The sequence below is a fragment of the Oryzias latipes genome, chromosome 13 (genome assembly GCF_002234675.1).
Source record: "Oryzias latipes chromosome 13, ASM223467v1".
Classification (NCBI taxonomy): Eukaryota; Metazoa; Chordata; class Actinopteri; order Beloniformes; family Adrianichthyidae; genus Oryzias; species Oryzias latipes.
Window position 1 is genome coordinate 9131684 of NC_019871.2, and position 16219 is coordinate 9147902.

Here is a 16219-nt window from a genome sequence, read left to right on the forward strand (position 1 = left end):
TCACACCTACAAACTTTTTCCAATGGGATTTTTGGGTCTGCTCCTGGCTTACAATTTAAATAAAGGAATACTTAGAAATGCATTTTAAGCTTAATTGTTTTTATATATGTCCTAACTCATGAAAGCAGAAATAACATGTTAAAACACAATTTTCTCTTAGGTCTTTAACATTTGCTGAAAACAAAATCTGTTAGAGAGAGCAGATTTAATGGAAACTGATACCATCATCACTCAAGCAGGACTGGATCATTTACAGAGCTGAACAATAGAATTTGCTCTGATGTGTTTTGCCTTCAGGGGGAAAAAAAGCAAGTGTGAGAGATTATAACAAGGAAAAACAGGTTCATTTCAAATAAATAGCTGCCATGTATCTTTCCTTATATTATTTTTATGCTCTTGAACTTCTCAACCCTATCTCCCTTCCTGTGTCCCATGTACCCACACACTATCTCGGTGCAAGAATCTTGTCCTTGTTGCTGTCAATGAGGGTGGAATTCAAACACCGAATGGGAGGGGGCTACACCTGTGATGGGGCTGTATAGTGAAAAATTATAAGGGGGGAAGGGGGAGGAGTGGTTGCATGAATTGAGCAAACTGACTCTTGGTGAAAGCCATTTCTAAGTGCCTTCACCTGTCTCACACACCTGTACATGGATAGGACACACCTGTTCTTTCCATTAGAGTTCACAGGGTATGGATATAATCTATTCTCTGTTTTTCCCAGAGCCGCTGTTTCCAAAACACTTGTGAGAGGCCAGCAAAAAGTCCAACTACCTTTATTTAGTCCTCGATGATTTGACTGTAGTAAACGAACCCATCATTGCTATTTGTGAAACCGACTGTGCATCAATGGGATACGTGTCTTTTTCCATGCACACGTTTAGTGAAGAACAGGACTGAACAGAACACAAGCAAGCTTTTAAACCTTTTAGAGGGATGACATGTTTGTCTTATCTGTGTGTTCATGTTGCACTCTGCTCTGAAATGTTGTCCTGGGAAGTGTTTGTGTAAAGTGTTTTCAGTTGCCCTCGCATCTGCCTCATGTCACCTGTGTCAGGGTTACCTCAGATAAGGCAGAAAAGATGTCAAGGTTGAGTGACTTGCAGAGCATGCAGCTAGATGATTTAAACTGATGCTTGCAAGGCCAAACTTTGTAAACACACCGAGAAGCATCCCACGGTGAGAAAAGTGAGAGAAAATTGGAACTGTAGTTTACACCGGACACATTTATTTCAATAGAATTTTCGAGTCTTGAGTAAATATACTTTCAGCATTATTGTCTCATGTTGGGCTGCACAGTTGGCACTCTCGCTTAGTAACAAAAGGCCCTGGTTCGAATCCTGGCTGGGATTTTGTGTGAAGTTTGCATGTTCTTCTTGTGGGCTTCCTCCGGACGCTTTCTCCCACTGTCCTAAAACATCCTTCATAAGTCACTTGGTGGCTTTAAATTGTCCTTATGGGAACGTGTGTGGGTATATGGCCTGCACAATAAATCACACATTTATCGTTATCATAATATCAGCCAGTGGGATATGCTTATTGGAAAAGACGGCTTAAACTTTGATAAACTGTTGACTTAAATGTTTCCACACATGATGGAACAATCTCATGGCGGCTTGAAGTATTTAACAAATCAAATAGAGCCCTTTAGACATTTGATTAATCGGATGGAGCCCTTTTATGTGAAATGCCTGGCTCCTATGTTGACGATATTGATCACAGAAATTGGACGTTGCAAGCTTTACTCATATTATGCAGCACTAGCATGTGTGTGATTATGTTGCACAACAATAGTCTGGTGACCTGTCCAGGGTGTACACCTGGACAGGTCACCAGACTGTAGTCGGAACTCGGGACAGGCTCTGGCAGCCCTGCAACCTCAAAATGGATTCACTAGGATCATGAAATAGATGGATGAATTTCTCATGAGTTTTTATCTTCTCAGTCATGTGGCGGATGTGGTGCAGATGTAGAGTGGTTGACCTCTGATCGAAATATTGCAGGGATGGTTGCAATATTGCTCCACCTTGCTTGCCCATCTGTCAGTGTCCTTGGGCAAAACACTGAATCCCACATTTGCTCCTGGTGGTTATAGTTGGCGACAGTGTTTGGGTGAATGGGAGTGTGACTGTAAAAGGCACAGGGGCTTTTAAGAAGGAAGTAAAGCACAACATAACTATACTCTAATTACCATTTAATGTACAGCTGTTGTTCAGGCTAACCGTTTAGGAAAGAGTTACATTTAAAAAAGATTTCTCTCCTGAGTCTTGAATGGACAATAGCTGAGCTCTCTCAGTGAAACCATGTGACCATACCTATCATACAGATGTGATTCAGTACAGCAGCAACGTTTTCAGAGTTTTTTGCACTGAAAGAAAATATTCCTCCACCTTCATCCCAGGCTCAGTCCAAAGATCTGTTCTACTATGTTTCTCCTGTAACCAACTAAACATCCAATTCTATTTTGTGTTCAGACTCAATATATTGATGTCAAACTGCCACCTGACTGCAAGACTTACTACTGTGAATCTTCTTCCAGGAACTAGGAATGTTTTTTATTCTTCGTTTTACTTGCAAATGTAAAAAAAAAAAAAAAAAACTATCCCTCTCCACCTCCCCCAAAAAACACTTCTTCCTACTGACTTTTTATCTAAGCCACCATGACACATGGGGAGTTGATTTACTGTGTTTAATGACTCCTGGTGAGACTTGCTTTGCGTCAAAGTCTCAGTGTGGAACGGAGCATCAGCCAGGTGTCACAAATGTTGTGCCTGATAGGGAAAAAAGCAATCACACCCCAAATGTCTGAACAGTTTCTGTGAGCTTCCAGTTGGGTGATGGTTTTATTTTTATTTATTTTTTTGCAGGGGAGTTGCTTATAACCATTTGTTATTGAGGAACCCAACAGCACAGACCTGCTTTAAAACTACTTAATGTAGTGAGTGCACATGAGCGAACACTTGGGAAAAACTATTAATAACATCAAAGACTTGTTTTGTGTTTGTGTGGGTTTATGGGCCTTGGTGAATTGAATGAGTCTTTCAAGAAATTATTGCTCAAACCTTCAACCCGAGAGCCCTATGCAGGACCAGATGAAGTGTCCCGTAGCATTGAAATTTAATAAATCTCGTCTTGACCCCCTTTGTGGTTCCTTGAAAAACAAAACCCGTATTTTGTAAAAGCAATTTAATTATATAGCTGTGTTGTGTTAGTCCATCATCCTGGTGGAGTGTGCTCATATTCCTCATGTTCACACATGGACTGGAGGACTGTTTGAGTGACTGGAGGTGTTGACTGCAAAGACGACTGCTGTGTGGTCACTAAAGGTCAGCACTCATGGCACACCCTCAATTATCACCTCTCAGCACAGAGTATTATAAGCACCTGAAGGCTTTCTTCTCCTCCCCAGTGATAGAGCTTCTTTTTTTTACATCAGTTCAATCTGCAGCGGCAACACAGCAATGCAGGTAAAAGGATTACAATGCTTGAGGGAGAATCAATTGATACCATTCATTTCTTTGTACTTCCCTTAGTACAAGGTGTTCAGAGGTGCCCACAGTTGAACGTAATCTAATTTTGGAGCCAGCTGTGTTTACATTCATGTACACATAACAGAGAAACTGGTGTATCTTGCAGGGAGCAACAAAATCACCCTTTTGCTTATTTAATCTAACGCACATTCATCGAGTTGCGATGAGAAACCTGCCCGACTATCATATGTTTTCTTCAAAAATAGTGCAATAGTGATTTTTATCGCAATATCTGGTGATATGGGGAATCATTCATGTTACACAACTGTTCATGTTGAGAATAAAGTGTGGAGAAGAAAAAAACAACAACAACAAAGTCCATAAAAGGTTGTAGAGGGAAAGAGAAAGTGATGAACTTGTAGCTGAGTGGTCCTGTCGTCAGGAATCATTTAATCTGCATCACACACTAACGATTTAACATGCATCCTAACAGACCCACAGAGGCAGCCTTACTGTATGTAATAATCGTGCCAAATATGACTCATCATTTTTATATTACTATGAGCTCTTAACTGATTGTTAACATACTATTTCTGATTCAATATTTTGCTCAAATCTTTTGAAAGATTTGGTCAAATCTTTACTCTTAGTCGATGATAGCAGGATAGAAATGGAAAATTCTGAAAAGTGCTGTTTGTTAAAAAATGAAGCACAAACTTAAGCAAATCATCTTTTTTTTCCAGCAAATCAGATATCCTCTTTCCCACAGTTATCTATTTATATTTTTCTTTCTGTATGAAGGAGGGGGAGGGCAAATATCCAGATGCAAAGTCAATACGACCCCCTCCTTGCACTGCCCAAAATACACTCAAGAGTGGAATTCTATCTGATATTTGTTGGAGTCAAGCATGGATGCATTGAGAGGAGCTCATAGAATTACCCCTCTGTTTGCTTTCTGAGTATAGATCTTAAGCAGGAGAAAGGAGGTGGCAGTATGCAGAGCACTGAGGTGGAACAGAGCCCATCAGTATGAGCTTGGGAGCTAACTACCCAAAATTCTCCAAGTACCGTAATTTTTTTTTTACCACCGGTTGAAGTGGAAGCAAATTCACCTGCAAACACTTTTCACTTCACCTTCTGTCTGGCTGTGAAGATTGTGTGGTTGGTAGGGTACACCCTGGTGTTGGGGTTGATTTGAACTCATGCTGTCCTCTGTCACTGACACTCTGGAGTAAAGAAGATGGATTTCGGGTGCAGATCCAACTGCTTGAAGGTGTCCTGGCAGACCAGTGCTGAGGCGTGAACTACCATTAACATCATTCTTTCACCACCCTCAGTTTGCCTTGCTGTTCTCTTAGATTTCCCTTCAGATGGCATGACAGATATGCTTCTGTCAGCCGAATGCTGAGTGAAGAAGAGAGGATGGAGAGCAAGTGTAATAGACATAGATACGGTTTGCAAAAAGCTCTATATACTAAAGCCTTAATCACATGCACCCTTATGGGGGTTGATCTAGATGGGTGCTGGAGGTTTTTGGGTTATCCTGGCCCTTGGAGGGTCATAGACAGATGTGGCCACATGATAATAGGAGCGTAGGTGTTTCTTGCTGTTCCCTTGTCGCTCATGCAGGCACCTCAATGGACGTCATAAAAATGGTCATTGTATCATTGTCATGCGTGTGGTAAATGTATCGTGAAGTATTTGTAAGGGAAACTTATGTTTCATGCATTTATGACAAACAGGTAATGCTGTTGTACAGTGCCCTTACGCCACTCTCTAGTCTCCTGATCTATTTAGAAATGGTTGGCACTTCCATGAATTAAAAGGAACGCTACCCATACATCCCTAATAAAGTTAAAGTCCTCAATTGGTCAAAGTTCAACTGGTTTAACTTTCAAAACATATTCAGTGGCCACACATTCTTGAACCCGAAAACTGACTTAAAAATCTGCACAGTTTTGCATGAACGCAACACTTTCTGAGCCCAGTGTGAATGTAGCATTAGTGCCAGGTTGCGTTTAAGGAGCACGCAAGGGGTGTGCACTTATCACTTGCGCAGCACTGATGGACTTTCAACACTGTGCACAGGATTTTGGGGTGTTGAAATAATGAAAAGTTTGCCCATTTTTCCCCTGCAGACAGCACATATCCCCCCGTAAGGGCAGTTGCAGCTAAGGCTTAAGAAACAAATCAAGATGGAAGAAGCTAACTAAGGCTACGTTCACACTGCACGGCTTAATGACCAATTCAGATTTTTTTTTTTTGCAAGGCCGTTCACATTTCCAATTAAATGCGAACTTTTGTGATCTCATGTGTGACCGTGAAATGACCCAGAAGTGACCCGCATGCGCAGAAGCGTACTCGACGGTGAACTACGTCACTCGTTGTTTGCGGAAGTAGCTAACGTTAACAATGGATGTCAACAACAGTGTTGTCAACAGCGGAGCTCTTTTTGCATTATTAAATTCATTTTCACAAAGGAGCCATCACTATTGCAATCTTCTAAATTTAAGAAGGCATTGGAGCAAGGATTGTCTGTACCCACTGTTGTGGAATGGGGATGTGTATGTGCTGGGGCCACACACGTGTGTGTGTAAGAGAGAGGAGAGAGCGTATGCAGCGCCCAACAGAACTGCTATTGACTCTTTATTAACCTGCTCTGGAGAATCTGAGGGTCCGAACGGGGAAGTGAACCCCGAAGGAGGATCCGCCTTCTGTCCCCCGCGCTTCTGACCAGGCCTGAATAGAGCTGTCACCCCAAATATTAATCCAATCGGTGACCTCACTTCCCTTCCACTGACTGGTCTCAGCACCATCGTCCACCATGGTTGATGTTTATGTTCTCGTTCCCGCCTACTTCAACGCAGAATTATGACGTTTGTAGCGTATCGATGACATACGGGTCGGATACATGTGGTCTGGCCGTTCAGACGGAGTTCGCATTTTAAAAGATCGGATACCATTCCCAAGTAGCCTGGGTCGCACTTGAAAAGATCGGATTTGTGTCGTTTAGACAGTCATGAAAAGATTAGATACAGGTCGCATATGGGCAAAAAAATCGGAATTGGGTCGTTCCTGCCTGCAGTGTGAACATAGCCTAAGTGGATGATATTCCTCTGTACAATATGTCTATAATTTATTTTGTGTTCTTGTTAAGCTGTCTGTTTTTTGCTGGGTTTTGTGTTTATTTAAAAAAATGAAGTGTAAATGCATATCAGCGTGGATCTTGGTTTTCATGTTTGATTCTTCCTTCTTAATGAAACTGCAGCGACTGGAACATCCTGCCTTGCTCTGAGGTTGCTGTTGGTTACCTGTGATCAGCACATGCCTGTTAGCAGAATAACTAATATCTCATTTGGGAGCCGTTCCTTTTTATGTCCTGCTTCTGACTACTGTGGGTATTGATTTGGTTGGTGGGCTAGAATTTCTCAGGGGAGCTAATAAAAATAATTACAAAAAGATCATCAAAGGACTGACCTTGCTCACGTGTGTAAAAATGTGACACCTATAATACAAAATACCACCTCCAGGTGGGTAGTCTGTTCAAAATACATGAGTCAAATACTAAATAAAGTTACATTTTATTGTATGGTAATATGTTTGTAACTGTTGTAAAACTTAAACTTTGCATGAGGAAAATTTGAAAATAAAATTGCACAAAGGTTGCTGCTTCTGGCTCGGTTACCTCTCAGATTTCAGCCATGTCTGGACGCTTACATGTTTGCTTATTCTCCAGTTGCCTCCGAGAGAGAATGACTGTGCTGCAGTAGGGAAAAGTGATGGTGATGTTATTGCAAACAGGGGGAAATGCAGCGTTTTGATTGGAGCGTGTGCCCTGAGACCCAGTGAAGTGCACTCGCCTCAGCTCAGAGAGCACTTGATTACACAGCAGCAATGATCGCATTAAAAGGGCAACAGAAAGCCCATTTGCCGCAAAGAGAGTGGGAAAAGGTGCCTGATAGGAAACAAAAAAAAATTGACTTTGACTTTAGTGTTGGCTTTGTTTCTAACAAGCGGCTGTGTGATCTTACTGGATGGGGCACATTAGGGGTACCTATAGATTAGGCACTAAATTTGTACAAAAATAACATTTCATTGTGCACTTACAAAAGGGAAATGTCTTAAAAATGTCCACTATCAAGATTTATGAGGCAGCTTTATATTCCACATCTTATGGATCTGTGTTTAACTTTTACTACCTCCGTACAAGACAAATCTGAACTCAGGAAAATCACAAAGGAAGTCTGGCCCTCAGCTCACTAAACCTTAAGGTTTTTCTAGCACTAAGAACAACTGTTTTTTAGAAACATTTGCTGGGTTCATTTCCACTAGAAAAGGGCGACCAGATGGAGACTTGAGGTTTAAGTGATTAGAAGGCAGTAGATTGAAATACAAATTGGATTTAAAGAAATTAGACTGATATAAATCGAATGTAGTCACCACAATTTAGTGCTGTGCATGCACGTTTGCCTTAGTAGAAGGCCACCACAGGGCTTGTGGATTATTGGGGAAGCAGATGCTTCAGTGTGATAAGAAGAAATGTGCATTCGACACTCCATCAAAGCAGATAGGTGACTCCATGTCTGTTCTTTATCTTCCCATCCATATATCAATGTCACTGTTTTAATTACTGCTTCATTTTATAAGTCAAATTTTATTAAAATAAATTAAAAAAAACAAAAGAGGTCAAACAGGAAAAAAAAAACTGCATAATAGTCAGAGCAAGTGATTGTGTCTGTTAGTGCTTGCTGCATACCCTAGATGTTTATTCCAGGAGTGAACCTTCAGTTTTCCACATTATACTAGCAAGATTAGATCATGAACCCAGTGAAGATGGTGTCAGCTTCAACAGACCTCTGTCTGTGGCCCTGGTTAGCACAAGACACATGGCTGATCCCTAATCAATGACAAGGAAATAGAGGGAATTAGCCCAAATTAGGAAGTGGCCTTCTCCCAGTTCAATGGTCATTATGGCACTGTTTGATGCCTGATTCCTGACAGTTTTCTTGTACGTTTACTCAGAACCCCCACACGCCTCATTTAGAGGCCTTCTTTTGAGCTGATAAGTGGGTTTCTGCTGACTCTTGCTCTTTTGCCCATACGCTCACCAGCACAAACAAGCAGGGTAGAGCTTGTCCTTGTTTCCCCTGGGAGGTCCAATATAAAGTGGTGGTTGAACATGTGCAAAGCCAGCTGAATTAAGACCTGGAATTTTTGCTTTTTTTTGTGAATTTCTTGAAAGTTACTCTTAAGTTCAAAGGCCTGTGTGGCACTTTTATTTTTAACCCACTGCACAACTCTGCAGAAAGTCAAAGTCATCAGCTCAACCACACAAATAGCTCCAACATCACATTTTGAGGCAAAGAGTCCACCACTAAACTTACTACAACATTGGCTGGTAAGTGTTTGGCTGCCAGCAGAACCAGTTATTGATGAGCCATTTAATAAAGTTAAAAAGAAAAGCAATCAAGAACGGTTGGCCTTATATCCTTCTTCCCTGCTCTGGGTATTTGATCATGTGCTGCAGGTTCAAATTATTTGATTGCTGCATTGTTCCCACTGCCATTGTGATGTTAATGAATTTGGCCTACAGCATCTTATCTCCATGAGTAAGACACGGTCAGAGACACACAGAGGACTCTGACTCAGGGAGCATTATCTTAGCCACCAGACTCACAGAGCTCCTCTGCAAGCACTAATAAAAAGTGGGGTCCACGGTTTCAGCCACAGGGAATTAGTGTTTAACACCAGTCTGAACCACAGTTTTTAAACTGCATTAAACCAGAGCACATGAAACAGTTTTCTGTGTTCTTCAAGTGTTAGCTGTCTGTATCTCCGTTCACTGCTCAGGCATAAGCTCCCACTATTATCAGAGCAGATGGCTGGTTTTTGTTTTTTCTGAGTTATGTGTGGCTTAATGTGTTTCTTGCATGCTCTATCTTACAAGCTTCAGCCCATTAAACAAAGTGAAATCATAAACTAGTTTTTGTGGGGGTTTTACCTTGTGGGGCTGGGGATTTTCAGGGTTCTGATATAAGTAAAAATGCTATACCTTCTCCCGTCGAGCCAGAAGTCAAAAATGGTTCAATAGTCTAGTTTTTACACAAGGGAGTTTTATTTACAAGGCCTTGCCTCTTGCAAATGTTCCTGCAAAGTATTATCACAGACAAAATGCCTTCCTCTTAAATTTAGAACATTATTACAATCTAAATTGAGTTGAGTGAAATTATGACCTTTTAGGACCTGTTCATGTGGGTAGGCATGTACAAGACGTTTCAATTCAATTCAATTCAATTTTATTTGTATAGCCCAAAATCACAACAACAGTCGTCTCGATGGGCTTCGAAGTAAAACATGAAATCAAAAGGATCACGAATACAAAGAGTTCAATAGAAAAATACTAAAATGAACTAACAAACTGACTAAGCTATACTGGCATCCCTGCCCTTAGACCCCCCTTCGCGGTAAGGAAAAACTCCCAAAAAAACCGGATTCCGGAAAAAACGAAGAAACCTCAGGGGTGCCCACATGAAGGAGGGATCCTCCCCCAGGACGGACAGGCGATTTACCAGAAATCTTAGAGAAGAATTAACTTATCTAAATCTACAACTACATATATAAAAGTCCAGCAGACGAGCTTCATCCACGTTTGATTTGGTGTGTTTTCCCTGTTCTGATTGGTGGATCTTTTATCTTTCCAGAATTAATCAGCATCTTGGTTAACTGTAATAAAGCCAGTTTTTTCCTGTTTAGACAGTGTCCATTATAATTCATATTCGCTGATACAGGCATCTTACTGAAAGATAAACACTTGTAAAAAAACAAAAAACTGACGTTTTGTGTGCTGTGGCACCCATTAAACAGGGTCTTGGCGATGAAGTTTTATGCCTCAGAGTTGTTTAAGTGTTAAAACGCAAACATCTTAGTGCTTACCTGTTATAGATAGTAGGGCTGGGTATCATTACAAAACTTGAGATATTGATGCTGATACCTTGAATTCAGTACGAGTTCCTGAATGTTACAATTTAAGATGTTGATTATGGTATAAGAAATAACTTTTTTAAATAACACATGATTTTAGAAACTTTTTATTTTTATTTTTACTTTATTTAGGTTGAGTCTTATCATTGAGCTCATTGGCTCATATATTGGGCTCTTAGACCAGTATGCAAAAAATAAGCACATAAGGAACAGAATGAAGCTTCGTGGCACTGAATATCTCCTGAAGCAAGCACGCCATTTTCACTACCCCACTCACATTGACCAAATGATTCCCTTTGGTATCCAAATTGGTTATTGAATCAAAATCATTCTTTTGATGATAGTTTTCAGACCATTTGGCTGGTACTCCAAAAGTATGTAATTTGATACGCATACCTACTAGGTAGCCATGATAGGGAGCCATCAAACATACCCCACACTGTCATCAGTGTTGCATTTGAGTGTCCTTTTTAACATTTTTTTCTAACTTCAAGTCTGATGGTAAAATGTAGACATGTTTTGCTAGCACAGTGCTCCATTATGTTTCCTTCCTTCCTTTTGAGTGTTTTATTTGATTTAGCTATAGCACAGTTTTTCTCTTTATTTCACTAGAATGTTTCTATTGAGTTTGACAAAGCACATATTGATTATCTAAATATCAGTCTTTCATCTTAGTTTTTAACAAGTGTTCTTAAGCCAGGTTTCACAGATCATTCACTGGAGCAAAATTTTCCCAGACTCAATAGATCATTCACTCATAAAGGGGTATTGAGAAAGCGTGCTTAATAAAATTAATCAAACTAAAGCCATTGTCAGTTTATTATGTATTGCCTCCTTCATTATCCTTTTCCCTCTTTCAGGATCCCGTCTACGCCAAGAGGATTCCCCACCCAGGATAGTGGAGCATCCCTCAGACTTGATTGTATCCAAAGGGGAACCCGCCACACTCAACTGCAAAGCAGAGGGGCGGCCGCCCCCAACAGTGGAGTGGTACAAGGATGGGGAGCGGGTAGAAACGGACAAAGATGACCCACGTTCACACCGTATGCTGCTTCCTACTGGCTCGCTATTCTTCCTTCGCATTGTTCACGGACGACGGAGCAAACCGGATGAGGGATCGTATGTCTGCGTGGCCCGGAACTACCTGGGAGAAGCTGTCAGCCGCAACGCATCTCTAGAAGTAGCATGTAAGCTAAGACTCAGTTTTCTCCCTTCTCTTTGCTGGAGTACAGAAGTGATTTTACTTTTAGGTTACTAGCTGAATAGAGAAATGGTCAATCTTGCTGCAGATGGGAAAAATAATTATTTTGCTCTCAGCTCAAGACAATTCAATCTTTTTTTTAATAATAATGGAAAATTGCACTCAATGTACTCAAGGAAATTATAGAAAACAAAACAACAAATCGTCTTTGAGACAGCTGTAATTACACTGTTTTTATAGTTCACCTAATCTTGCTTTCAGTGCAGTCTGTTTGCCAATACTAATAATGTCCTGGGGTTCAGCAATTGACCTGTTGGGTAGGGTAATGATTTAAAGAGAATTGGGTTTCATCCATGGTGGATTTTATACAGGCTTTGCTCAGGGGCAAGTGGTTTGAAGTTGTCTGCAGACCTTTAAGTTGGACACAAAGCTGCTGTCAGTCCATGAGAAGGACATGATGGCCTGGCAGACACAGGTCCCCCACAGGTGAGTGGGGGTAGAATGACAGACATGGCTCCTGATGGACATTTAGCTCAAGCTGTCTGGAGTGAGTTGGTGGACGGTGACAGGCAGAACCTGAGCTGGAGATCAAATTACCTTTGAAGATGATCCTACTACTCCCCCCACAGCGGGCTTAGGATGGGCTTCGAACTGTGGCTCCCAGACACTCCATGCTGCTCAGTGTGAAGGGGAAAGTCTCTGTGGCATTTTGTTGTTTAGATGTTTTTTTTCTTTCTTTCTGCAGTAAAAAGCTGTCTTTTCCAAATAAGCACAGGTTGTGTGGTTAGGTTTAATGATTGATACATCATGGAGCAATTTTCAAGATCTCATCAAAAAAGTAACAGACTTTTGCATGGGGCAACTGCCAGATCTTAGTGGCAATTTATCAAATGCTGAGTTATGCTCCATTTTCAACTTACCATCTGATATTTTCTTGAGTAGAACAGACATATTTTCTTTCCAAGCGACTGCACTGTAAATGTATTTGTGAAGTGATTGCAATAGGTTGTGATACTTGGCAAATGGAAAATGGTGTGTGTATGTATGTGGGGGTGGGTTTGTTTTCTGCCTCGGTTCCAGTGCTCTGTAGTCTAGAAGGCCTTCCAGCAACCTCCAGGTGCTAACTGTGTGACAGCAACTTGATCTATTGATTGCTGTCAAAGGGTTCTCCCTGCCTAAATGAAAATGTATGAAAAATTGATGAATTTTCCAGACTATTTTATTTTCCTCTTTACGCACAATTTCTCTGTCTTCCCTTTCACTGCTCTCGCCTTCTCTGTCATGTAGAAAGGGATGGTAGCACGGGGGGTTAAATTGAGGCATTTCCCTCTCCGATGGCTTAAAGGTGAGGGGTCAGGGGGCCAGCAGAGGAGAGGATATGACGGTGAGAAAGTGATGGGTAATACCAGAGATGCAGATTAGGGTTAAACCTCTTGAAAGGTACAGATTCAGAAAAAAAAATACATAAATAAAGCTCACCAGGTTTGTAAGCATAAATGTTGTTCATGAAAAAAATGTGCATCATTAGGCTATACATTTAAAAAACTAAAGATGAACTATCTGGGTGAACTTAAATCTAAATGTTTAGTTTTGGAAGTTTTACATATATTAAACATTGAAGCTTCCAAGATTTATGTGTGATCCTCTACCCAATGTACCCATCCAACAAATACCAGATTTAGTAACTGATTGTGTGAGGTGATACCTTGGGTGCAGCTGATTCCACAGTGTTGAGGAGGCTCCTCTTCAATTCAATCATTTTCTTTTAATAATTCATTCAACTGGCATTTGTAATTTCTATGGCTAAAGCTCACAGGACTTTACATGTTAAACTGCTCTGACATTTTAAGACCAACTATATTGACACAAAATGGGAACAAAGTAGATTTAAAAAAAGAAATGGAAAAAAAAACTGAAAACATACTTGAAAAGACCAGCTCCCCGCTGCTGTAAAATTATCCCTCTAGGTGGTTTAAGACAAACCTTTGCTAATCTTTTTCTTTTTTTTTTGTACTTCATTGAAATTTTGTTAAAGGGGAATAATTTGGGTAAAAATATTTGATTATACTATCTTTCTTAGCCAGGTTCTTTAAACCTGAGATGAAGAAAAGAAGATTGCAAATGAAGGTAATACATTATCACGGGACTTTAATGACTTGCTGCAGATTTAATGGCAGGTAATCCAAGGAAAATTTAGTTTGAAAGTCCTGAAGTCATTCTGCAGGATTGGTGTTTAAACTAATCAAATTTCTTGCTAAAGGCAACAAAATGATCATTTTCGGTTTCTCTTATATCCCATCTTCATGGCTACTTTGCCATCACACTTTTATTGCTTCACTTTTGTCTTTTAAATATATTTAACATGTTATACAGACTTCCTTCTCACTCTTAATAAAATATTCAGTATGCTTTTTAGGTGTGTCCAAACTTTCCACAGTGGGGTCAGTGGATGCCCAGAGGTTTCCTGCTTTCTGCAGAATTAATCACTACAGACTTCCAACCTTCATTTGGCTCTTAGTTTAGGTCAAGAACAATGCTTAGAAAGCTTAATGGAATGAGTAACTGAGACCAAACAGCTGTGCCCAAGCCATACATCACCAAGTGCGATGCAAAGCATCGGATACAGTGCTTTACTGCTGCCCTACCTTGACCTTAGAGCAGGGAAGACATGACTTGCGTGACTACATTGTACCAATGTGCAGTGTTGGGGATATTTTTCAGGACCCCATCTTTGGCACTTAGTTCCAAGTACCAAGATATTTTGATCATACCTATGTTACTGACTTTGTGGAGACAGCTGTTATTGTTTCAACCAGACTTTGCAACACTGGATGAGCCAGTTTGGTGGCGAAGGTCTTGGCTGGCCTGAGCACCCACAAATGCACTTTGCTCATAGCTTGTTTTGGCTCCTGGCTTACGTCGGCTTATACTTACTCTATTTCAGCCAGATTTTTAAGGGGGGCCAAAGGAGAAAGGGTGGGAGGGGGTAAATCCCACCACATAATCTTTACTGCAGTGATTAGCTTTATCAGGTCCTGACATCCGTTCGCTGATTGTAAAGCCAAAGCTAATCGCACCAGTAGAAGCAGCATTTAAATAACCACGTTGAGCTGGGTTTATGATCTATTTTTTTAACTCCTAGTGCCCCCACCCTACCTTCTTCGTCTTCTGCCTCTCTTTCCTGCTCAGTGGTATCGAACACACCTTTGGCCCATCCTCCGTTCACGAGTGGTTGAGCAGGACCCTGGTGAGATAATTGAATTGGAGCTCTGAAGCAGATTGAACTCAGTGTCCAGTGAGTGAAGGGGCACTGCAGCATGCTGGACCTCAAGCTGGGCAGTACCCACCACTTTCACTATGGTGGAGTAAAGGCGAAGAGGGAGGGGATGAGTCTCAGAGAGTTGCCTCTGCATTATTAATAGAGGCCAGATTGAAGAGTCTTTACTGTCTTTACTAGACTAAATCCTTCAACTGTGTCAGCTTAAAGTGTCTAAGTAGATGTTGAGCACATATTGCTCATGAATGATCAAAGAATGATCAAAGAAATACATGAACAGCACGAGCCTCCCCATAAGAAATATGAACCTGCATGCGTTGACTCAATGGTGTTGCATTTCTAGGAATATTTAAAGCATTTTATTTACCATTCTGAAATATTTTTCATGAGAAAACTTGCACACAATATACCAAATCTGAGAAGTCTATGATCATATCTGGCTAAAAAAGTGACTGAAAGCTGTCTGTGTTGAACAGAAATATGTCAGTGTTACATGTGAGTGTGCTCCATTTTTCTCTTTTCCGAATGAACTGGGTCAATGAGCAGGTTCATAAATCATTGTAAAAATTGTGTCAGAGGCTCTAGCTGCAGCCTCTCCTGCTGAATAAATTGCTGAACTGAGAATATCTGTGTTTATGTAAGTGTGACAAGGCACACCTGGGATCCCAAGGAAAATGTTAATTAGCCCCATCTTTACAGGTGCACGAGTGGCGCTCAAACACCATGCTCCAGATATGATCATGAACTATAAATGGAACATGTATAGTTTTAATTGGATGTCAAATGTATTGCAGGCCTTGACATACTGTATGCTGCTACATGTTTACAGTCTTTCAGGGGCAGGAGCGTTCAGATGAATAAGACGTAAAATCCTAAGGTGTAACTCCATGTTCTTGCAGCTTTGTTCAGTTTTTAACCTTTAAAAATGCAAATGACTCTGAAATGAAACAGATGTCTAGGTTTTGTTGTAAATGTTGCCGGAAAATGGGATTGTATGACTTTTAAAAAGGTCCTCCGATATCATCTAATGCACCACTTTTGCAATTAAGTGAATCGTTAGGTAGCATTTGGTACTCGTACAACAAGATAATTAGCAGGGAAATAGGATCGGGAAAGGTGTGAGTGGTAAAGAGAGGAGGAGGGCACCAAGCTGTTCCCGTTGTGTCCAGCATGAGGAAACGCTAATAAAGGGAGAGGCCAGGAGGAGCTGGCCAGGTGGGGAGTGAGGCTGAGCTGCACTGTGTAGCCTTTCACAGTCTAATATAGACTCATTATTCCAGTTCAGAAATT

General features: G+C 40.8%; 1 protein-coding gene across 2 annotated transcripts in view; it reads left to right on the forward strand.

Moving 5' to 3' along the window:
• Positions 1-16219, forward strand: part of robo2 (roundabout guidance receptor 2) — a 282072-nt gene that overhangs the window by 118552 nt on the left and 147301 nt on the right. For both annotated transcript variants that reach the window (XM_023961235.1, XM_023961234.1), the window contains exon 2: positions 11312-11638. In XM_023961235.1, the coding sequence (XP_023817003.1) occupies positions 11312-11638 (327 nt within the window). The remainder of the gene's footprint in view (positions 1-11311; positions 11639-16219) is intronic.